General features: G+C 36.2%; 1 protein-coding gene across 1 annotated transcript in view; it reads right to left on the bottom strand.

The window, feature by feature from the left end:
* LRP1B (LDL receptor related protein 1B) overlaps window positions 1-25,174 on the bottom strand; it is a 1,961,274-nt gene that overhangs the window by 888,555 nt on the left and 1,047,545 nt on the right. The window contains exons 16-18 of the mRNA XM_069573760.1: window positions 19,116-19,256; window positions 15,073-15,198; window positions 5,852-5,968 (exon numbers count right to left, since the gene is read on the bottom strand). Coding sequence (XP_069429861.1) covers window positions 5,852-5,968; window positions 15,073-15,198; window positions 19,116-19,256 — 384 coding nt within the window. The remainder of the gene's footprint in view (window positions 1-5,851; window positions 5,969-15,072; window positions 15,199-19,115; window positions 19,257-25,174) is intronic.

The raw sequence follows: 25,174 nt of genomic DNA, 5'->3' as shown, positions 1-25,174 counted from the left end.
CTCTGCTAACATCTTCTGTTTGACCACTTCCAATTTACCTTGATTCATGGACCTAACATTCCAGGTTCCTATGCAATATTGCTCTTTACAGCATCGGACTTTACTTCCATCACCAGTCACATCCAAACTGGGCATTGTTTATGCTTTGGCTCTGCTTCTCCATTCTTTCTGGAGTTATTACTCTTCTCCAGCAGCATAATGGGCACCTACTGACCTGGGGAGTTCATCTTTCAGTGTCATATCTTTTTGCCTTTTCATACTGTTCATGGGGTTCTCAAGGCAAGAATATTGAAATGGTTTGCCATTCCCTTCTCTAGTGGACACGTTTTGTCAGAACTCTCCACCATGACCTGTCCTACAGGTGGCCCTACACGGCATGGCTCATAGTTACATTGAGTTAGACAAGGCACTGATCCATGTGATCAGTTTGATTAGTTTTCTGTGATTGTGGTTTCCATTCTGTCTGCCTTCTGATGGAACAGGATAAGGATAAGAGGCTTATGGAAGCTTCCTGATGGGAGAGATTGACTGGGGGGAACTGGGTCTTGTTTTAATGGGCGGGGCCATGCTCAGCAAATCTTTAATCCAATTTCTGTTGATAGGTGGGGCGGGGCTGTGTTCCCTCCCTGTTATTTGATCTGAGACCAAACTATGGTATGGGTAATGAAGATAATGGCAACCTCCTTCAAAAGGTCTTGTATAGCCAATGTTGTGTTCAGTGCGCCTAACCCTGCATCAGGCCACTGTTGACCAATGCCTCTGCCAGAGACTCCTGGACACTCGCAGGGAAGTTTGTTAAAGTGATGCACTCAATATGCCAGCAAATTTGGAAAACTCAGCAGTGGCCACAGGACTGGAAAAGGTCAATTTTCATTCCAATCCCAAAGAAAGGCAATGCTAAAGAATGTTCAAACTACCACACAATTTCACATCTCACATGCAAGCAAAATAATGCTCAAAATTCTCAAAGCCAGGCTTTAATAGTATGTGAACTGAGAACTTCCAGATGTTCAAGCTGGATTTAGAAAACGTAAAGGAACCAGAGATCAAATTGCCAACATCCATTGGATCATTGAAAAAGCAACCCAAAAATTGTTAAACTAAATTTTAAAATAAACAACTATGCTATTTTTGACTATTAATTGTCCAAGGGGCAAAAATGCAAGTTTGTGTGAAATATTCTATCTAATCATGAAATACCTTTATATTTAATGCTACAATGTGGAGATGGGAATGATATTTGTTTGGGTAATTGCTCCCATCATAAATTAGTTTTGTATATATAAACAGTCATTAAGTGTATGTTAAATAAAATCAAATATGAAAGTTGATTCCCTTAAGCCAGTAGTTCCTAAAGTGTGGTCCCTGGAATGACCTACAGGATCAGAGGCTCTGGGAATGGGTTCTAGCTTTCTGTTTTTGAATGAACCATACAGAGATTTTGATTTATGCTCAAGATTGAAAAAAGGTGCCTTAATGGTACTAGAATCTGAGTGATTATTCATTACCCTGGGATGAGGCATGGGCAGATAATTTTTAAGCTTCTCAGGCAATTCATTAATTGACAGCTAAAGTTGAGAACCAGTCATGTTGAGAACTAGGACATGATAGTCATGTCCTTAAAATGAGATTGACTGTTTAGCTCCTTGACATACTTCTGAGACAAGTTTCACAATTTTAACATTTCCTCTCTTATTTGAAGCATCAAATTACAGATTCCCCTTTCTATAGAGGGAATATACTAAAACATTTAAAATAGTATTTACATATTAAGAGAAAATCCTCAAGGGCCTTCCTAATTATGTAAGTGTGTGCATACACATAATCTGAACCCCAAATATGCAATTAACTTGTAAAGGCAAATGCACATAAAATTAATTAGGTTTGTAAAGAGGTCATAGTGAATCCCACTGAAAGTTTGATCCCCCTTATAGTCCCTCTGATGCTGGGAGGAATTGGGAGCAGGAGGAGAAGGGGATGACAGAGGATGAGACGGCTGGATGGCATCACTGTCTCGATGGACATGAGTCTGAATGAACTCCAGCAGTTGGTGATGGACAGGGAGGCCTGGCGTGCTGTGATTCATGGGGTCACAAAGAGTTGGACACGACTGAGTGACTGAACTGAACTGATAGTCCCTTCAGCTCCTAATTACTACCAGAAGCATTTTTAGTCACAAATTTTTCATGTTTTTAAACTCAAATTGTAATATTCTTTTCAATGTAAAACAATCATTATTAAACATAACACAGGTGGTTTATGGAACTGAGGTATAAAAAGAAAAATGATTACAGAATTTCCCAGTTGGAGTAAATTTACAGGTACTTGGCTAACACCATCAGGAGAAGTGAAATATGATCAGTCCAAGTTTTTAATAATGTTTAATAAAACTGGAAATTAGCTGAAACTATATTTATTTCTGGATTATTGCCAAGTAGAGTGACTGCTTTTTTTTTAATGCAGCGAATTAAACAAGTTACATCTTTTTTGTGTGTGTGTCATTTTGTATTCAGTGGAGAGATAATTTCTGTTATGAGAGAAATTTAGGCCATTCTCCCTAAACATTAAAAGTTTATGGAAAGCTTCTCTACTGATGTAGATTTTGAGTTAAAATGACAATCTGAGAGATAAAAGTATGTTGCTAAAGAGAGAAACATGTTTGGAGAGAAACATGTTTCTTATGCTATAAAAGGAACATGGTACTGAGACCAGCCCATATGATTTACTGATATTATCTAAAATTTCATATTTTGGAGCTATGCTATCTGACAAATAAACTTCACATTGTCTGTATATCCAGTGGTGTGCTGGAGGCATCTTGTACCAGCTTACAGAGCCAGTTCTTAAATTTTCAGGGATTTTTGAGTCAGTTGTTAAGCACACAGGCATTGTTTTAAAACATGATGAATCATACAAACTTACAATTAAGTAATGTTGAAAACAAGGGTAATTAATACTCACAGTTTATAATTGTCTAGGTGTTTTGCTTTTGAAGTTATTTATGCTGATTGTGTCTGTGTCATGGAAATACTGCATATTGTTATGCACATGTTCTCCTCCATATTCAGAGAGTCATGTTGGCAAATTGATATTGGCCACAGTGGGAGTACTGACATCACAAAAATAAGCAAACACTGGATTGGGCCTCTTCTCCACTAAGGTATGTTGATTTAACAACACACAAATGAGTAAAACTCACTACAGGTGTTTGTGCATTTAAATCAGATATTTATGGATATATAATGGCAACCTACTCCAGTACTCTTCCTGGAAAATCCCATGGACAGAGGAGTGTGGTTGTCTACAGTCCATGCAGTTGCGAAGAGTTGGACATGATTGACTTCACTTCAGTTCACTTCATAATGGCATTAACTTCCCTAGTAGCTCAGTAGGTAAAGAATCTGCCTGCAATTTTGGAGAACTTGGTTCGATTCCAGGTTGGGAAGATCCCTGGAGAAGGAAATGGCAACCAACCCATTCTAGTATACTTGCCTGGAGAATCCCACAGACAGAGGAGTCTGGCAGGCTAGAGCCCATGGAGCTGCAAAAGTCAGACATGACTTAGTGACTAAACCACCAAACTAAACCACCATTATCTGCCCCCTATCTGCACCTTATCCTTGGCTTCCAAACCAAGTTCACCGAAATGGTTGAGTTTTAGTTTTAAGCATACTTGGATTCATGGTCTAGTCCTGTTATTTATTAGTTTTGTTATCTCACACATGTCATTCATGACTTTAAATGTTGACTCTCTTAACTGTAAAATGTGGAGAGTAATATACTTCCAGTAGATTTGTCGTAAAGATTCAGTAAGAAAATACGTCTGGACTCCTGACACTTTTTGCCCATTTACCTCGTGAAAAGTTTGTTAGTTTGCTGGCATGATTATTTTAATTATTATTGAAATTTTAAGGATTTTTCTCTTTTGATTCAAATTACTATAATAAAGAAAAAAATATTGCACTAGATCCATTACTAAAAATAAGTCAGCTCAAAGTTCTGATCAAAATTCTCTAAAGAGCTCATCACAAATTTCCTAGTCTGTTTTTCATGGCATTTCTTATCTGACTTGGGATTCTAACTCCAGACTTTCTCTGTATTTAATGTTTTCAGGTTGCTCATTATCTTTCTGGGATACTCTGGATGGAGATGCTAAGAGCAGAAAAGCATTTAAGTTTTTCTAAAAAGTAGAGCCCTCTAGAAGCAGACCCAGCCACATGATTACTCTGGACATTGGAAAGGAGAGGAAATACACTGCTCACTCACCTGAACTGGCCAGCCCTCAGAAATTCTACATATAAAATGTACAAATATGTAATTCTCTATTACTTTTTTTGTTTTAGCATCTCTACTGTCTTCTGTGGAATGTCAATTGCCAATGAATAATACTTTATCTAGATTTTTTTTGAGAGGTTGTAAACTCAAATGTTATAGGGACTTAGTGTGGTATAAAAAGAAATTTAAAAAGAAAATTTTTAGGTAAACAGAGTGCACATGCTAAACAGAACTATTTTAATTGAAGATTTAGAAAAAAGTCTCCTTATTTCTCTACTGGTAGAAATACTATAACATAGAGTCAAAATATTAAAAATGCATACCCAGCTGTATTCTATTTTAATAAATGTGCTACACATGTCTAATTTATGCTGTTCCATAGTAATTTAAAATATCCAAAGCCATGACTGAAATAAAGTGGAAGACTTAGAAAATCTGGTTCATTTCCTTATTGTGTTTTAGTACACAAATGATAATACGGCCTACTGATATATGGGTACAGTTCAGTTCAGTTCACTCGCTCAGTCGTGTCCGACTGTTTGCAACCCCGTGAATCGCAGCACACCAGGCCTCCCTGTCCATCACCAACCCCCGGAATTCACTCAGACTCACGTCCATCGAGTCCATGATGCCATCCAGCCATCTCATCCTCTGTTGTCCCCTTCTCCTCCTGCCCCCAATCCCTCCCAGCATCACAGTCTTTTCCAATGAGTCAACTCTTCGCATGAGGTGGTCAAAGTACTGGAATTTCAGCTTTAGCATCATTCCTTCCAAAGAAATCCCAGGGCTGATCTCCTTTAGAATGGACTGGTTGGATCTCCCTGCAGTCCAAGGGATTCTCAAGAGTCTTCTCCAACACCACAGTTCAAAAGCATCAATTCTTGGGTACAAATGGGTATAATTAAATTTGCAGCTTTATGTAATAATAGGAATTTTGCCTTTAAAAAAATGTTTTCAACTAATAAAAATTTTGTCCTTCAGAATGATACAACTCTTTAGAAATGAAACAAATGGTTTATCAACTATGTATTCTCAGCCCTTATAGTGTATTGCTCCAGAGTGTAACACATGCATACAAATAAAAAGCATGTCCTCCTCAGTTACTCCACATGTCACTGAATGAGCTATTCTGTTTGAAAAATTTAATCATTATAGACATAAGATTAATAATGAACATTTGAGAATGTCCTGTTCGCCTTATAATAATCACTTCCTACTAAAATCTGCAATGTTTGGATCCATTTATTTTAGCCAACGATATGCCTTGTGAATGCATACATTCTACAGTTAAAGTCCACACTCAGGCCCAAAAGGCAGTAATAAAAAGTAACATCTTCTGCCTTGTTCACTTGTATTTATAAAGAAATAAACAGCCTTTTAAAAGAGATGATAGTGATATAACCTGTTTGAAAGTTAGAAAGTTAAGTGAAAGTTAAGTCGCTCAGTCGTGTCCGACTTCGCGACCCCATGGATTGTAGCCTACAATGCTCCTCCATAATCGGGATTTTCTAGGCAAGAGTACTGGAGTGGGTTGCCATTCTCTTCTCCAAAAACAGTTTGAAAGCTCACAACTTACCACAAGATGCTATTTCATCTGTGTGGTCCCCACAGTCGTCTTCCCGGTCACACAGCCATGCTCTGGGAATGCAGCGCCCATTTCCGCAAGAAAACTGGTCCACTTGGCATGTCCTGGCTAAGGTGATCAATTAATGCATAGAGGAAAAATTTAGAGACCTTTTGAATAATATCAAGGAAAAATAAATCATACAATAACTCTTTTACACATAAGATATTACATTGCTCTATTAGATAAAATATTTTTAAATTAAATCTTTATTAAAATTTTGGTAATGCCAGCTTGTCAGCCTTTTCTAAAGTTCACATGCTCTGCCCTTCAATTAAATGAATGCTAAGTGACAACATATTCTGTAATCCTCACACATATTCATAAATGAAGCTGTGAATTCATTATTTTACAATTTTTGTCTGGCACATGCTGATGAATATATGACTGAATTAAATTTTCTCCAATTTTTAATTAACAAAAAATTATTTTGCATAGCCTTGGATGATAAACCAAGAAACTTGCTGTAATGAAGGCGGCAGGATTTAGATATATCAGGGTAACTGGTTTCTAATTATGTATGGGGTCAAAACTGTCTTTGTCCTCTAATGTTTTCAATGCATTTATTTTTGATCTACAAATGAGTTCAAGTATGGATCAAGAATGCAGAAAATATTTTTTGAAAATATATATTTAGCCTTAAAATGGATTTTTTAAACTTACTTTTAAGTGTAGTAATACAAAAATGTATAACTTTTCAATCAAAGTATATTAATGAACTTTGCTTTGAGCTCTTGTAAAGGTTTCAAGGAATACACACAGGAAACCTTCCTTTCTTTGCTAGCCAAGGGCCGTGGTTTAAAATTATTCAGTAAAGGGGTTATGTTCTATAAGGCATTTGATTGCCTTTTTCTATTATAATCAGATCAACTTTTGAAAGCATGAGAGCCTAGATAGCTGCTTAATTCTTCTTCCAGGCCTTAGTTTGTCACATACTTATTTTTAAATGTTTGATTTTATTTTCCCTTTTGTCACTCTGAACTACAAATCTGCTTTCCTATGTTATCAGTATACCAGCATTCCTTTTAATTAGACAAAAGGAAGGAGTGGGGAAATTGGGAAGGAGACACTCAGACCTATTAATATTTGTGTTAGATGAAGATTTGACAGTTGAGGAACAATTAGAGTCGGAGTTCCTGCAGTTATGATCTGAGAACATTGCTTGGTTTATAGACATCCCCTTGTTTCCTGGGCTTGAGAAACAGACAGGTGTGTTCCTATTTCATCAAAACACCCTGTGAACTTCTTTAATACTAATGTCTTGTATAAAATAGAGTTTAGTTCAAAGTCATCCAAACACACTAAAATGGGTTTCCATAATTCAGAGTTTCAGAAGCATTTAAAATAGTTTCTGGAAAGTCATATACTTTACATTACATAAAGAAAGTAATTTTCTTTAAGAAAACTGCACTTGCTCTGTAAAGATGTATGTCCATTATTGGTGAATATTTAGAAGATTACTTGAGAAAAAACAAAAAAAAACCATTCTGATTTGATTTCTTAGGTTGGATATAGTGTTTCTACTCTCAGTATCTCTAATTTGAAAGACCAAGAAAAGTGTTCCACTGTATTTGGCTTTGATTATGTGGATAAGGGTGCTGAATCTAAAATATATTATGCCATATATGATTTTTTCTTTTTTACAAGTAAACTGCTTTAGATTAATAGACTTTAAATAGCCCAACAAACAAGTATGATTCTGAAGTTTTCAATCTTGAAAGTTTAAGGTAAGATTTAATATTTCTACGTTACTTTATTTTGTTAACCTTATGGATTTTCTGCAGAATTACTCTAACATCTAGAGTAAATCAACAATGTTCCTAGTGTCAACTACAAATTGGCATTTGCCATCTAGGGTAAAGCATCTGCCTGCAATGCAGGAGACCTGGGTTCGATCCCTGGGTCAGGACGATCCCCTGGAGAAGGAAATGGCAACCCACTCCAGTACTCTTGCCTGGAAAATCCCATGGACAGAGAAGCCTGGTAGACTACAGTCCATGGGATTGCAGAGTCTGACACGACTGAGCGACTTCACTTCACTTATCCCTCTACAAGGATTAATTTATATGCTGCTGCAGCTGCTGACCTTCAACACCCATGAAAGGAGTTCAGGGTAGAGATCAGAAACAGGGCACTCTGTACCCAGGGGAAAACTGGCAGAATAGGAAGTCAGACAGTTAGACATTTTCAGGAGCCAATTTTACGAATCCAATTCTTGTATCTCCTCATATCTAGAAAACCACTAAAATCCTTCATGGTGATGACTGCTTCTCTTGACTAGCAAAAGCTTCATAAGACTAGTAGAAACATTTTGGAAAAAATATGTGCTTGATTACACATACTCTCCCTTCACCATAATCACCTATATACTGATCTTTCCCCTTTGTCTCTTTGAAGCAGTTTCTCAGAGCTATCTGAGGTGTCTCCCAGGATGCAGCCCTCATTCTGCCTCAAATAAAACTTAAGTTGCAGCTCTCACATTATGCTTTTTTTTGTAAGTCAACACTGTTGCTGCTAAGTCACTTCAGTCGTGTCTGACTCTGTGTGACCCCATAGATGGCAGCCAACCAGGCTCCCCCGTCCCTGGGATTCTCCAGGCAAGAACACTGGAGTGGGTTGCCATTGCCTTCTCCAATGCATCAAAGTGAAAAGTGAAAGTGAAGTTGCTCAGTCGTGTCCGACTCTTTGCGACCTCATGGACTGCAGCCTACCAGGCTCCTCCGTCCATGGGATTTTCCAGGCAAGAGTAATGGAGTGGGTTGCCATTGCCTTCTCCTAGGTAATTTTAATAAAACCACATTTGCATTAGCCTAAAGAAGAGTGAAGATGTTGGCATTAGTTAACTTGGTGGGAAGAGGGAAGCACAGAGCTGTGAGACAGATTATTAGCTTTTTCTCTTACATGTCTCTGTATCATTTCATTGATCACAGTAAATACTTTTTACCTTTTGAGTTATAAGAGAAACTGAATAACACAGTTTTATGTTCCACTCTTCCTCCTGTTTTTTTTCCTCCCTCTCTCTTTCCTTCCCTTCTTCCCCCCTCCCTGCCTTCCTCTTTTCTTTTGTTCTCTCTACATTTCTTTTTCTAAATCTCTCCTTTTCTCCCTCATTTACTACACATTTATTCCTTCCACCTTTCTGGTTTTCTTGCTTTGAAGAAAAAAAGATATTATCACATATTTTCATCTCTATTAAATCTTCTAATTGACACATAATGAGATTATATTATAATCCCCAACAAATGTTTTTCCATTTGATTCTCTTGCATCACTCTCCTAGTCATTCATGTTTGATTCTAACCAGTTTTCTCCGGTTCTCTTCTTTCACCAGCACTGCTTTAATGATTAGAAAGGAGAATGAGAAAGGACTCCTAGGTACCTATCTCACATCACGTAGGACACATCTCACATTGTGATGGGAATTTGTGTATCACCTCATTAACTAGGAAACTTGAACAACTATTATGACTCCTTATTTCAAAGAAAAATTATTGGCTTATGATAAAAGGAGACTATGCCCTGAAAATATATGAATTCATTATCTTTTCTAAACATGGAGAAAATAATCTGTTTATTTAGGCAAATTTAACAGATTTTTAGATAAGAAAAATGCTTCATTCCATAAATCTACAAGTACTGTCTATATGATATAATCAGATTGACTAAATTATCACCTTTTAATCACTAGATTTGTATCAGGAAGACACAACCTTGACTTTCTCAGTTCTTCTCTCCATCAATTCTAAATTAGTCTGGAGGTGAGATTAGCAGAGCAGCCCCAGAGGAATCTAATTTTGTAGCAAATTCTGCTCTAATGAAGAGGAAATTTACACCTCCTCAGTGGAACTGTTTATTTAGCAGAGAATCAGAAATTCACTGTCAAAATGTGAATTTTTTCTACCCATCACTAAGGATGCTTCCCCTGCGGTCTTGTAGCAGTGAGAAATCCCACAGTGTGCAGGAACAAGGAGGGAGAGGAGGACTGAGCTTGATACATTGTTCCTAAACTATACCTGCACTGTATCAAAGCATTCTATTTGAACAAAATCTATGTCATATGTAAAAATACTCTCCAATTTATCTTGTAAAAAAAAATTCTGATTTTAAAAAATATATCAGGTTTCCTTAACACAATCCTAGTGGTATAGTTTGAATTTAGTTAACATTTGTGGGGGATGTGAGAAAAAATATTATGTAATTGAAGCAGAATTATGTGCTATGGGAAAAAGCTGGTCTGATACTGCCTAGGCTTGAAGGCGAGGATCATCATGGTAACTACTTTTCATCTTTTCCATGAGGATGGTTTTGATCCCTGCCTCCTGTACAGTGTCACGAACCTCAGTCCACAGTTCATCAGGAACTCTATAAGACCTAGTCCCTTAAATCTATTTCTCACTTCCACTGTATAACCATACGGGACTTGATTTATGTCATACCTGAATGGTCTAGTGGTTTTCCCTACTTTCTTCAACTTAAGTCTGAATTTGGCAATGAGGAGTTCACGATCTGAGCCACAGTCAGCTCCCGGTCTTGTTTTTGCTGACTGTATAGAGCTTCTCCATCTTTGGCTGCAAAGAATATAATCAATCTGATTTCCATGTTGACCATCTGGTGATGTCCATGTGTAGAGTCTTCTCTTGTGTTGTTGGAAGAGGGTGTTTGCTATAACCAGTGTATTCTCTTGGCAAAACTCTATTAGCCTTTGCCCTGCTTCATTCCATACTCCAAGGCCAAATTTGCCTATCACTCCAGGTGTTTCTTGACTTCCTAGTTTTGCATTCCAGTCCCCTACCATGAAAAGAGTATCTTTTTTTGGTGTTAGTTTTAAAAGGTCTTGTAGGTCTTCATAGAACCATTCTTCTTCAGCTTCTTTTGTTACTGGTTGGGGCATAGGCTTGTATCACCGTGATATTGAATGGTTTGCCTTGGAAATGAACAGAGATCATTCTGCCATTTTTGAGATTGCATCCAAGTACTGCATTTTGTATGCTTTTGTTGACTATGATGGCTACTCCAATTCTTCTAAGGGATTCCTGCCCGCAGTAGTAGATACAATGGTCATCTGAGTTAAATTCACCCATTCCAGTTCATTTAAGTTCACTGATTCCTAGAATGTCGATGTTCACTCTTGCCATCTTCTGTTTGACCACTTGCAATTTGCCTTGATTCATGGACCTAACATTCCAGGTTCCTATGCAGTATTGCTCAGCATTGGACCTTGCTTCTATCACCAGTCACATCCACAACTGGGTACTGTTTTTGCTTTGGCTCCATCCCTTCGTTCTTTCTGGAGTTATTTCTCCACTGATCCCCTGTAGCATATTGGGCACCTAATGACCTGGGGAGTTTCTCTTTAAGTATCCTATCATTTTGGCTTTTCATACAGTTCATGGGGTTCTCAAGGCAAGAATACTGAATTGGTTTGCCATTAAAAGATGCTTACTCCTTGGAAGGAGGGTTATGACCAACCTAGATAGCATATTAAAAAGCAGAGATATTACTTTGCCAACAAAGGTCCATCTAGTCAAGGCTATGGTTTTTCCAGTGGTAATGTATGGATGTGAGAGTTGGACTGTGAAGAAAGCTGAGCACCGAAGAAATGATGCTTTTGAACTGTGGTGTTGGAGAAGACTCTTGTGAGTTCCTTGGACTGCAGAGATCCACCCAGTCCATTCTAAAGGAGATCAGCCCTGTGTGTTCTTTGGAAGGACTGATGCTGAGGCTGAAACTTCAATCCTTTGGCCACTTCATGCAAAGAGTTGATTCATTGGAAAAGACCCTGATGCTGGGAGGGATTGGGGGCAGGAGGAGAAGGCGACAACAGAGATGGCTGGATGGCATCACTGACTCTAGACATGAGTTTGGGTGAACTCCAGGAGTTGGTGATGGACAGGGAGGCCTGGTGTGCTGCAATCCATGGGGTCACAGCGTCGGACACGACTGAGCGACTGAACTGAACTTCTCATCTTTGGCCTCTCGATCTCCCTCAAAAGTACACAAAACTATGTTTTCTTGTTGTTGATGAAAAACAACTCCTAAACCCTGCCTATCAGCTCTGTTCTGCCCCTTTGTGTACCCCTTTTCACTTACAGGCTCTCCCTCTGACAGCCCCCTACCCTCTAAGGACTTCACCCTCCACAACCTATGGTCCCCAATCAGTTACTTATTTTTTTCAGTCAAATATTTCCATCACTTAGAAAAGTATAGGAAGTATCATTAAAATCTGTTTGTCTTCTTATAGAACTATCAAATCTTAATTTTTCCTACATTTGCTACAGATTTTAATTTAAATAAAAGTATTATACTTACATTTGAAATCCCTTATGTAATCTTTCCCAATCACATTTCTCTTTTCTTTCATAGAGGTATTTGTCATCCTTAGTTTTTTTTTAATCTCTGTATTTTACTCCTATTTTTATATATTTGTTAATCAACAAGCACATATAGAACATTTTTGCATTTTTATATTTCATATGAATGGTACTGAATTGCTTATTGTTACAAGATTTTGAGTTTACACTGCTTTTTGAAATTCCTGTTGATATTTGAGTTCTAATTTTTCATTTTAATTGTGAATATCACATGGTCTTATCAGGTTATATTTTCTAATTAAATGATTCAAACTGTTATTTAGACATTTTTCTAATTTATTTATTTATGTTTGGTAAGGCTTAGCTTAGACATCCCCTCCTCTAGTAGGCCTTCCAGGAGAGCCAATGATTAATTAGTAGCTCTTTTTGTGCTCCCATTTGAAGGTCAACATAGTTCTATGGGAATGAACTGTTTGAATGTCTTTCTCTTCATCTTATCTCATAACTTCTTAAGGAAATTACTGTGTATTTTTCCTCATTCTAACTGCAATGCTGTGACAGATATTTACTGAATTAGTAGATCCACTGAGGAGAAATCCCAAAGAAAAATAATACAAAATTAGTTTGTTATAGGAAAGAATTTTCATTTAAATATAAAGTAGCCACACTGCTAAAGGCTACAGGATAGTGGATTCAATTACAAAATAATCCCCATATGAGTATTATTTTATCTAGGATACATATCCATGTACACATCTGTATCTAGAAATTCAGAGAAATAACTCAACCAGGGAACTCATTTAATGAATTTCCCACATTTTTCCAAGATGGTGAGCTATATGACCTATTCATTTTGGTAAAACAAAACGGAAATACATTGTAACATGACAGCATAGTTTTCAAAGTTAAAAGCCATATTTATTTTTCTCTTTGTATTTTGTTTTTCAATTTAGAAAGACATAAGGTGACCATAATCGCTATCATGAATATGATAAGAAGACCTAATAGTGAGTAGCAGACTTCAGCTGCTGTCACTTAAAGTAGCACTTGAGGTGCAAGCAAGTGGCGTTCTATTTTCTAGTGAACCAAGGCCTGGAGTATCTTAAAAATCTTACTCATTAGGATTAATTTTTTTATTTGTTCTTATACATAACATTTTCACTCTTTCTATGTAAGTATCTGATCAGTCCTAAATCCTTCTTTAAAAATCATGTAGAAACAAACAGATTAGTAAAAATCAAATAGAAATGAAGAAGACATGGTATTATGAATTGAGACAGCAGTGCCTGATAATTTCAGGTGAAAGCAGATCTATCTGTTTAGGATGTAATACTATATAGTTTCTGAGTTGAATCTTAATCTAAAAGAATAATAAATGCACTAATTTAGAAAGATGTTTCATTGTAAATTGCAGTCATATTCTAAGAGTGATCTGGGAAACATTAAATTGACCATGTCTAGATTTCTAGCTAATCCTCAGGATAACATAGTTTGGTAAAAAGAGCAATGGCCCTGGAGAGAGATGAAGTGAGTTTTCCTAAATCCTTACCAACGATATGAGTTACAGCAAATCTCTTCTTCCACCTCAACTATGAAAAGGATGAACTTGAAGGCAGGAACCTAGGCCCATCTGGTTTCTAAAGGTCCCTTTCTGTGAGACAGTCTTTGGCAAAACACCCTTACGAAAGACACAAAATATCTTGAAAATAATCAGTTGCTCTAAAAGAGTAGACTGAGCTTTTAATCAAGGGACAGGAGAAGACTAGCCCGTGGATCCTCAGTAAATATGTGACCATGGAAAATAAAAGAATATAAAATGGAGGCTAGGATTACAGAATGGTGACTATTTCATTCTTGCTGTTATTTAGTACATGGTGCAAAGCTCTGGAAAATTCATACTTCTACAGAGTTGAAAGTAATAAATGTGGGAATTGAGGTACAGGGAGGCACAAGTCTTTCCAAGAATGTCAGTTTCAAAATCCAAGTACAAACCAGGCTTCTTGACCTCTTGGTCTTTTCTCTATGTGTTGCCTTTGCAGTTTTTTCTAATGCATTATAATAATTTGTATTTGGTATGGCTTATTTTGGCAAAAATAAAAAGTGAGGTGGTTGATAGATTTTAACAGTATATGTAATGATTAAAAAATACTGATCATATTAATAAGAGTCACTAAATATATGATTTTTTGTCATTGTTTAAAGAGAAGCACTAGGCAGTTGCTAGTCAGGATCATTTTTCAACACTTATCTGATTAAGAATGATCTTTTTGGCCCTCTGCTGCAATGTGTACCATGACCTATATATTCCCATTCAATGAGAATCTAGCTAAGGATTCAAAGATTTATTGCAATACAATAAATAGTATGGAAATATAAATAGGCTTAGTGGACTTGGGATTTTATTTAAAAACAACAAAACAAAACACATGAATAGTGTGCCAGGAACAGAAACCTATTTACAGAGATATTCTACAGAAGACTAAACAAAAACATATAAATTATTGTTTCAAGGTTAAAATAATAATAATAATTCTCCTTGTGAGATAGCCTAAATCATAGTATACTCACAAACCTCTCCCTCCATTACCAAGTAAAATTTAGCAGGGACATGTTTTGTCCAAGTGGTGTACTGACAGTCAACCTGCACGGATAAGATGCCAAATTCCTTTGAAAAGCAGAGTGATACCCAAAGAATAAGTAAAAGATAGTTTGCATTCTAGCCTTTGTGGCAGCGAACTCTGAATTCACTTGCTACTGCAATAATCAGCTCATCAGCACTAGGAAAGTTCAGTTTAGTTTCAGGCATCTTTATGAAGACTAAGCGTGGAAGAGATTTACATATGCATCTAAGCAAACCTTTACCTGAACATGTTTGATTGGATTCATCTTCATTGCTCCCACAATCATTAGCTCCATCACAAAGCCATCTCTTGGGGATACAGCGATTATTCTTGCATTTAAATTGATCATCAGGACAGCTATGATTGTCTGGGGTGGGAAGGGGGAGAAGAGGAGAAGCAAATTTAATAATTTTAAACTAGATAAAATTATGATTATTTTAAGGGAAAGATATAGATAATTTATAGTAATTATATTATAGTATAATTGATCTATATCTTCTGTCATTCATTGTCTCATATTTTATACCAAATAATAATACACTAGGCTGTGTTAAAATGTAGTAGTCGTATAGAAAAGATCACGGAATTCAAGTTCATATACAAGGAAATATATTCATTTTTCAAGTCTGCAGTAAAACCAACCGACTCTCTTTTCTCAGCCCTAATCACAATAGGTGATTTAGCTTCAGATTTTTTAGCAAAAACATAAAGTTAACCTCAATTGTTAATGTGGAACATAACAAGTATGTATCAAATAACTCAATCATATATCAAAAATACATTTTTTTTAAACCATACATCTACACAAGTACTTCTTGAAACATTAAATAAGCTTGATTGTGTTACGTTTTGCTCAATGTTTCCTGGGGCTAGAAGGAAAATTCTAGAGAAAAAATGCATTACTGGAGTTGGTGCTAAATAGGAGATTCTGAGTAATTTTAATAATGAAAATGATCATCATGAGTCTTTTCCCCTAATACAAACAAATAAACTTGAAGCCGCAAAATATACTGAGGACATGATCAGCCCTCTAAGGGAAGCTGACCATAGCTAAGGATTAAACCTCTAATATCTAAGCACAGCAGGAGGCCATTTACGGTTTACCTCCTGTGATCTTTTCCCCTGCATTCTGGAGTCTAAGTTCCTAACTGATTTGGCATGCTCTTCAGTATCCGTTTCATAATTTCAACATTCTTTCTGAGGTAATTTTCCTTGTGCCCAGTAGTTGCACTTCTGTACGATAAAAATACATGTTGGTATTAGTTTTATTTAGAATTTGAAAAAAATAGCCAATTTTTCATGCTGTTGCATAGCAAATGTATTCCTTTCTAGTCAGTTTCTGCAAAACACTATTCATTTAAAGTAGTCATAGTGATGAAGCAGTTTTTATCACTTTTCAGAAGTTCTCTTTTGTGCATAGTAAATAAATGTGAGGAAAAGGCCTTGTGCTTTCTGGTATTTATGTGTGATTAACATTTTCTATTCACTTTAGGGACTTTAACAAGAATAGCTGCTCAGGAGGATAAAAGTCATCCAATATATTAGAGGGTCAACATTTTCAAGTACTAACATCATGCATAAGCACTTTAGAGAAGCTTGATCAGAAACCTTTGCTATTTTCACAATGTTATAAATGGGAGGTTAAAAAGGAGGACCAAATATAATCCATTGTCTTGTGATTTGGAGTCGAGAAGTAAAATAATAACAGAATTCAAGGTTAAAGCTTATGAGTATTTGCAATCTAAAATAAACTCCTGAAATGAATTATGCAGTGCTGATATATTAACTATGGGATCCCAGGAATATAATGCTGCTTAGAATCATTGCAATGTTTAAAGAAGACACCGCATTGCAGAAGGTGACCAGAGATGTTTAATTTTACTTTGCCCCTCTGATTCAGTCATTCATTCATCCATGTGCTAGTTACTACGCTAGACACTGAGACTACAAAGATGCTACAAATTAATGTGTCCCCTCATATTCATCTATTAGATACATCAAATAAATAAGCATGTAGCTGCAATATGGTTTTGCAACTACCATAACAAAAGAATATCCAAGAGACGTTTAACTCAAGTGGGCTGTATTGAGAAAAGAGATGGCTAGCATACAAAAAAGACTTCCCTGTGGAGATAGTGGTAAACTGCGGTGAAATTCATAACTGGGAACAGAGAATGCAATGTCACCGAAGACAAAAAGAAAAGGAAAAGAAAATTTTTAGGGATTTATAAGTAGTTCAACTTGATAAAGACAAAGAGGGTAAGTAGAAACATGATAGACATTGAAAGCCAAAAATGTAAATGTCAGACATAACATGAAGTTCTTTATATGAGAGTTAATGAATTTTAGAATTTAACTTTCTCATTATCCAGTTATTGAAGTAACAAGGTTACATTGCTATTAATCTGGAGGAAGTATAGAAAGTGGGCTTTAGTTAAGGGAAGACTAGTGAAAGACTAGAATTGAATATGGACTATACATAAAATTGGAGAAGGCAATGGCAACCCACTCCAGTATCCTTTCCTGGAGAATCCCATGGACAGAGGAGCCCAGCAGGCTACAGTCCATGGGGTCGCAAGAGTCGGACACGACTTAGTGACTAAACCACCATCAACCATACATAAAGTAGAAGATGCCAGGAAAAGCCCATGGTGGAGGCTTGGATGAGGGGATAAATAAATGCTAAAAATAATGAACAATACAGACTAGGAATTTTAATACTACAATTAACAGTGCAAATGCAATGTCCCTTATACTCTTGGAGGAAATTAGCTTGTGAGTTGGAGAAAAAAACAATCACACAGAACATGAACCTATAGGATTAATTCCTAAGTACTGTGATAAAACACCTCTGCTCTGCAGAGGCACTGTGACTATGCAAGGAGTTGATACATAGGGAGCATTCATTGCAATCATGAATAAACATTAGAGTCATGAAGAATGAGACAATCTAATCGATAAATAACATATTGTTTGTGTTAAAAAGAAGATGAAGAAAACACCCTTTATCTTTAGAAGAAAGGCTCCTCCCACTTCAAAATTTTTGGCTGGTTGTATCAATTTAATATTTAACATTTTATTCGTGGCACAATTTAGAGTATAAATATTAATATTAATAGGATTAAAAATAAGAAGTACATAATGTTGAATATTTGGAAATGAAGAGAAAGTAGTGTTATACTTACATATTAATTAAATTTATTTTATTATATATTTTATAAACTTTGAAAATAATTTTTAAAGTCCACATTTTAAGAATTTGTGCCCAAATTCATATGACAGGTGCTCAGACCAATTTTGTTCATTTTTAACAAAGAATCTTTAAAACTTCATCTTTATATTCTTGATTTTTAACAAAAGGAAAATGGAGCATTGCCAATCAACTCTAAATCAATTCAGCCACTTTAACTTAAAAGTCATTAATTGAAAAATAATCATTTTCTTTTCAAAAATAATGTATCTAAGTCAAATGAAAAGACTAAAGATAAATATGTCCAACATATACTTCTCTCCATATAAAATATTTTATATCTTTCAACAACACTAAGGTAGTGATTGAAATCAAATATATTTTCAAAAGTTTATTTAATCTGCTTCTCAAATTGTTTTCCTCTACATTTGTGGGTCATACTCTGGTCCCTACGAGAAACACGAAAGTATTCCTATTGCAACAATTGATGAGGAGCTAAAAAGAAGGGAAGGGGAGAAATAAAACTTTCAACTTCCTTAATAGTCTGAGTGTCCCATATGTGTCTCCTACTATGAACTGAGCCAGTGAAGTTAGGTAATAACATGTTCCAAACACATGTCTGTTTCCTTGGACCATCTCCAAGGCTCTGTTGCCAAGGAGCAATGGAGTGGATTGTGACCTTCTTTATGAGTAATTCTGCCTTGGGGGAGTTTAAATTGACTTTTCACATCTTTAAATTCAGAGGTCTGAAGGGGTCTCCTAGAGCAACCTTCTAACAATGGTATGGTGGTGCTGATGGCACAAAACAGGAAAGAAAAGAATTTCTGAAGCAATATTCTGAAGAATTTCTGAAGCAATTTCTGAAGTAATATTCAAAGATGTGGAAGGATGAAAAAAATAGTGCTTTAAAGGAATACAAAGAAGGTCATTTAGGTCTAACATCTATACCAAATGATGACTGGGGGAAAAAAAAAAAAACAAACTAAGTTCAATTTGCATTAATGATAATTTTAGATATTCTCCCCCAGACTGCTTTAATAGTTCACACACTCAAAAACTCAGCAAATTTTAATATAACTTGTAGGAGAACCTACAGCAACTGACTGAATCTTCATCACTTCCATCCAGACAGTCATCATCACCATCACATTTCCACCGAGCTTGGATGCAGTGTCTGTTTCTGCAGCGGAATTCTCCAGCTTTACATGTCTGAGGCAATACTTCTCCAGGATTAACTAGGGTTACAAACAAACAAGGTATATAAGCAATATTGGATATTTTCGATTCATTAAAAGATAATTTTGTAAAATAATAACATTGATTTCATTGCATTTCACAGAAAATAATGAAAGCATTATAGAGCCAACCATTGCTGGAAATGAGAAAATTTTGTTTTTCCAACAATAATTATTCCATAAGAATTGCAGAGATTCATTTTAAGCAAATGTCACCAAAATAATAATAACAACAATGAAAAAATACTATCATATTTTTGCTGTTTGTAGTTTTATTTTTTAAAGAACTTTCATTCAGAAGCTTAACTGAAGGCATGGCAAAGAATTTTATTACCTCCACCTTTAGAGTCAGACATGACTGAGCTACTAACACTTTCACTTTTTACACATTAATACATCAAAAACTAATCAAAGTGAAAAGACAAGGGAATAGCACACAGCACTGATGGTTATGTTTATCGCTGGTCTGAAAGTACAAAATAAAAAACAAAACAGTTAGATCTGGTTAAATATTTATGGAAATTTTAAGTTAACGAAAACAATCTTCTTATACATCCAGATTCTTTGGAGTGTTTTTATCATACATTCCATATTCTCTAGTCAAATGTCAGAAATTCCATTAATTGGGATTTATTCACATATTAAAAGGGCTACTGTAGTAGCCCACTTCTCTGAGCGGATTCAATAGAATCTAAAAACTGAAGGGAATGTGATGACAGCTAAGGTAAATGATCTGTATTTCATTGACTGAAAAAGACATTGAATTATCAAAAGTGGCTTATTACTAGAAGAAACAGAAGCCAGTTTTTCCATTCTAGTTCTAATGGCTTTAAATTTTATTTGGGGTAGCTGGTTCACATTGATGAACTGTCACAAAACCTATATGGACTTCAATAATAAGGGGTATTGAGAAAACTATGTGGCATTTCCAGAACACTCTGTGTTTCACTCCTTTAACCCTTGCATTTTCCCTGATGCAGAGAATGGAAGAGGAAACACAGCACTGAACCATAGCTGCAAAGACTCTGCTTCAGAGAGTTAGGCAACAAGACACAAGGCATGTGGGTGCATGGGGTAGAGAACAGAAAACTGTCCCATATAATCCAGATTCTCATTTAAGGTCTTCTTTACAAAATTAAGGTCTTAAGGGTGAAAAATATAGTCAGTGTGGTGAGTGAAATATTCATTGAGATCAAAGGTAATCCTGTGTGTTTTCTCTTCCCTCTCACAAAAGCAGACTCTGTATATAGGACCTAACAGTAATTTTTCCTCCTTGTTTAATCTTTCTCAATAACAAAATGCAGAAGAAGCAATTTCTTTAATGCTACCATTCCATAAAGTCACTTGAAAGTAACAATTTTTAAAAGAATATATAGGTACATATTCATATAAATGTATATATATGCATGCATATATATGCATGTGTGTATATTATATGTGTGTGTGTGTGTGTAGTTGTTTTGTGTGTGTCCAACTTTTTTGCAACCCCATGGACTGTATCCCACCATGCTCCTCTGTTCATGGGATTTTCCAGGCAAGAATACTGGAGACTGAGCCACCAGGCATGACACCACACACACACACACACACATATATAAAGAGAGCAAGAAGAAAAGATAACACATCTCAAGGAAATGACAATAAATAAAAACAAAAATGGGAGGTCATTGGGTCTCTTATTCAATCTCAGGGTAACTTTTTTATAGTAGCAACTAGGAATGAGGATGGGAATCAAGACAAAATGGAGGTATAATGTGGGATGTGTCCGAGCATCTCTAGGATCTAGTTTTTCTCTCAGAATCTCTAGAACTGATCACTGACAACATGCAAATTCCCCTTATTTTGAACTTTGTCTGCTTGGTTAGATCTTAAGATCTTTGAGGATGGTATAGTTCCTTCTTTTGACTCTACATAAGCCCAAGTTAGAAATGGAATTAGTAGCTTGGTTAATTTTTATTTTATAATTATTAAGCCTAGTAGTCAATAGTCTTTCAGAATTATTTTTTTTTTCCCTATGGGACAAGAAACCTGATTGGAGATATAATCAGTTTTCTTCCCTACTTAAGTTCAGGTTTAAGATTTTCTTAAATCATGTCAAAAGAAATAGTCAGTTCAGTTGTCTCATAGCTTGAAGATTGCAGAAAACAAGAAATGATTGATTTCAACTATTAAAAATCTCCCTAATTTAAAAGACTTTTTAACATGATCTTTGATCAAATAACTTAATTTGCAGTTTTAAGAAATGATCAAAAATACCCATAGACCAGAGTGAAGTCATACTTGCTTCTGAAAAATTATATCTACATTAAAGAAGTTTAATTTGTCTAGGGAAAGACAAACTACCCTAGAAAATTGATATTTCCAAATTAAATACTCTTTAACATAATCAATTTAGAGACAAGGTCTTCAAGGGAACATTTCATGCAAAGATGGACTCGAAAAAGGACAGAAATGGTATGGACCTAACAGAAGCTGAAGATATTAATTCTTGTGGCAAGAATACACAGAAGAACTGTACAAAAAAGGTCTTCATGACCTGGATAATCACGATGGTGTGACCACTCATCTAGAGCCAGACATCCTGGAATGTGAAGTCAAGTGGGCCTTAGAAAGCATCACTACGAACAAAGCTAGTGGAGGTGATGGAATTCCAGTTGAGCTATTTCAAATCCTGAAAGATGATGCTGTGAAGGTGCTGCACTCAATATGCCAGCAATTTTGGAAAACTCAGCAGTGGCCACAGGACTGGAAAAGGTCAGTTTTCATTCCAATCCCAAAGAAAGGCAATGTCAAAGAATGCTCAAACTACCGCACAATTGCACTTATCTCACACACTAGTAAAGTAATGCTCAAAATTCTCCAAGCCAGACTTCAACAATATGTGAACCGTGAACTTCCTGATGTTCAAGCTGGTTTTAGAAAAGGCAGAGGAACCAGAGATCAAATTGCCAACATCCGCTGGATCATGGAAAAGGCAAGAGAGTTCCAAAAAATATCTATTTCTGCTTTATTGACTATGCCAAAGCCTTTGACTGTGTGGATCACAATAAACTGTGGAAAATTCTGAGAGAGATGGGAATACCAGACCACCTGACCTGCTCTTGAGAAACCTATATGCAGGTGAGGAAGCAACAGTTAGAACTGGACATGGAACAACAGACTGGTTCCCAATAGGAAAAGGAGTACGTCAAGGCTGTATATTGTCACCCTGCTTATTTAACTTCTATGCAGAGTACATCATGAGAAATGCTAGGCTGGAAGAAATACAAGTTGGAATCAAGATTGCAGGAGAAATATCAATAACCTCAGATATGCAGATGACACCACCCTTATGGCAGAAAGTGAAGAGGAACTAAAAAGCCTCTTGATGAAAGTGAAAGTGGAGAGTGAAAAAGTTGGCTTAAAGCTCCACATTCAGAAAATGAAGATCATGGCATCCGGTCCCATCACTTCATGGGAAATAGATGGGGAAACAGTGGAAACAGTGTCAGACTTTATTTTTGGGGCTCCGAAATCACTGCAGATGGTGACTGCAGCCATGAAATTAAAAGACTCTTACTCCTTGGAAGAAAAGTTATGACCAACCTAGATAGCATATTCAAAAGCAGAGACATTACTTTGCCAACTAAGGTCCATCTAGTCAAGGCTATGGTTTTTCCATTGGTCATGTATGGATGTGAGAGTTGGACTTGAAGAAAGCTGAGCGCCGAAGAATTGATGCTTTTGAACTGTGGTGTTGGAGAAGACTCTTGAGAGTCCCTTGGACTGCAAGGAGATCCAACCAGTCCATTCTGAAGGAGATCAGCCCTGGGATTTCTTTGGAAAGACTGATGCTAAAGCTGAAGCTCCAGTACTTTGGCCACCTCATGCGAAGAGTTGACTCATTGGAAAAGACTCTGATGCTGGGAGGGATTGGGGGCAGGAGGAGAAGGGGACGACAGAGGATGAGATGGCTGGATGGCATCATGGACTCGATGGGCGTGAGTCTGAGTCAACTCTGGGAGTTGGTGATGGACAGGGAGGCCTGGCGTGCTGCAATTCATGGAGTCACAAAGAGTTGGACATGACTGAGTGACTGAACTGCACTGAATTGAAGGTTCAAATGCTTTCAACTGATAATTAGATCATTATGGAATGAATGAAAACAGGAATAATTTCTACACTCATTTTAAACACAGTTTCATATATATGTGGGTAGTCAGTTATTTTTAAATGATATTTGTGCATATACAGTTGGCACTTTTCAAAAACAGATTACAAAGGTTACATTTTCATTTTTCATAATAGGTTAAGGATAATTGCTTGAAAAACAGTAGAGCTTACCTCCTGAGATAATTTAACTTTTGTATTTACTGCTTCTGATAATGATTTATATCAGTGTCATTAATACATATGAGTAATCACTTATAACAGCAGTTAGGTATCATTTATATCTATAATGACACATATTAAACATATATGAATATTTTTGACATTTAAAAGTTCGTCTATAATTCTTCTAAGCCTTATAATTTGTTGGACAGGCATTTCTTAGTGTTTCTACATGTCTTGTGTCAGCTTCTTTCTGGACTATTTTTTCAAGGATGTTTAAATAGCTAACAGTCTTGGAAGATACAAATGGTGCTTCCTTTTAGGACAGAGAGTAGGTTTGCTCCTTAACCAAGATAACATCTCCCTGCAAAGGAAAGTTTGGGTAGATTTTCCAGCAGACTTTTAAGCCCAAGAGTTTTTCAACTATGGTATAAACACATTCCGTGTGCTACCTCTACCTGGCCTCTCTGGGCCTCATCTTCATATGACATGGAGGTGGGATGGAGCAAGGAGAATCAAAGTGAATGTGCAACTTAGTGACCTGCTTTGATGAATAAAATCCTTTGTGCCTGATCCAGGAATTGCATGCCTTCTGTCTAAATCTATGAAACTCTGGTGGGTTAACATGTTAGTTGGCAACGTGGGTAAACTTTCAGACTCTTCATAATCATAAAGATTTTTTTTTAAGATGTTGAGTTCTAATTTCTGATATCTCCCAGGGCATTTGGCATCGTTAATGTATTCAGCCCTAACCCACATATTTCAGATGTAATCAATAGTTATATCACAAGAAATCATGTTTATCAAGGCTGACTAGGTTTGTTCAGGACATAATGATAAAAGACAGGTCATCTTTGAGCCCACAATGCCCATTAGCACATTAAAATCTAATGTGATAGATGATAATATGGATAAGATAGCAATTTAGACATTCCAAAATGTGGTCTTTTTCTTAGCATTCACCTATCTGTGGAACTGGGTAGCAATATTATCTACCAAATAACCCAAACTGATGGCCAGGCAATCTACCAAATCTTGCAAGAATCAACAAGATGATGAAGCAAGTACATCTAGCATCAATGAAGAGAGTGAATAGCTTCCACTTAAAAATAAGATCATTATTCTGTACACCTTGCAGAAACTTCTACAAAGGCATTATTTTATAAGTAATGTTCACATAGCTTGTGTTTTCACAAGATTTTTGACTATATGAAGGACAATATCACATATTACAGAACAAAAAAATGCCTAGACTAGAACCAGGTACAGAAGAAATGTTCAAAAATACTTGTTGCTTGACTTCCTGGAATTAACAGAGGCTGATAATTCTACACTACAGCCATTATTGCAGTGAGATATTCTATCTTTGGAGATTGAATAAATACTTTAATACTTCAATAATTACATTACAACTTCAACTGGCTCAGCAATTAATGTTCTATCAACCAAGAACATGAACAGAGTTAGTTTAAAGGGGGGAAAAAAAAAAGATACGTAACTAGAAAGAAAGAGTGATAAAGTTCTCCCCATAACCAAAAACATATAGGAAAACTCCACCATCCATGTCACTTTGTTCCAAGGCTTAATGTGATGGAACCCATGTTGCA

Source organism: Ovis canadensis, chromosome 2 (genome assembly GCF_042477335.2).
Source record: "Ovis canadensis isolate MfBH-ARS-UI-01 breed Bighorn chromosome 2, ARS-UI_OviCan_v2, whole genome shotgun sequence".
In the NCBI taxonomy this organism is placed as follows: Eukaryota; Metazoa; Chordata; class Mammalia; order Artiodactyla; family Bovidae; genus Ovis; species Ovis canadensis.
Note: the sequence above shows the minus strand (reverse complement) of the source record. Positions and strands in the feature narration are given on the sequence as shown.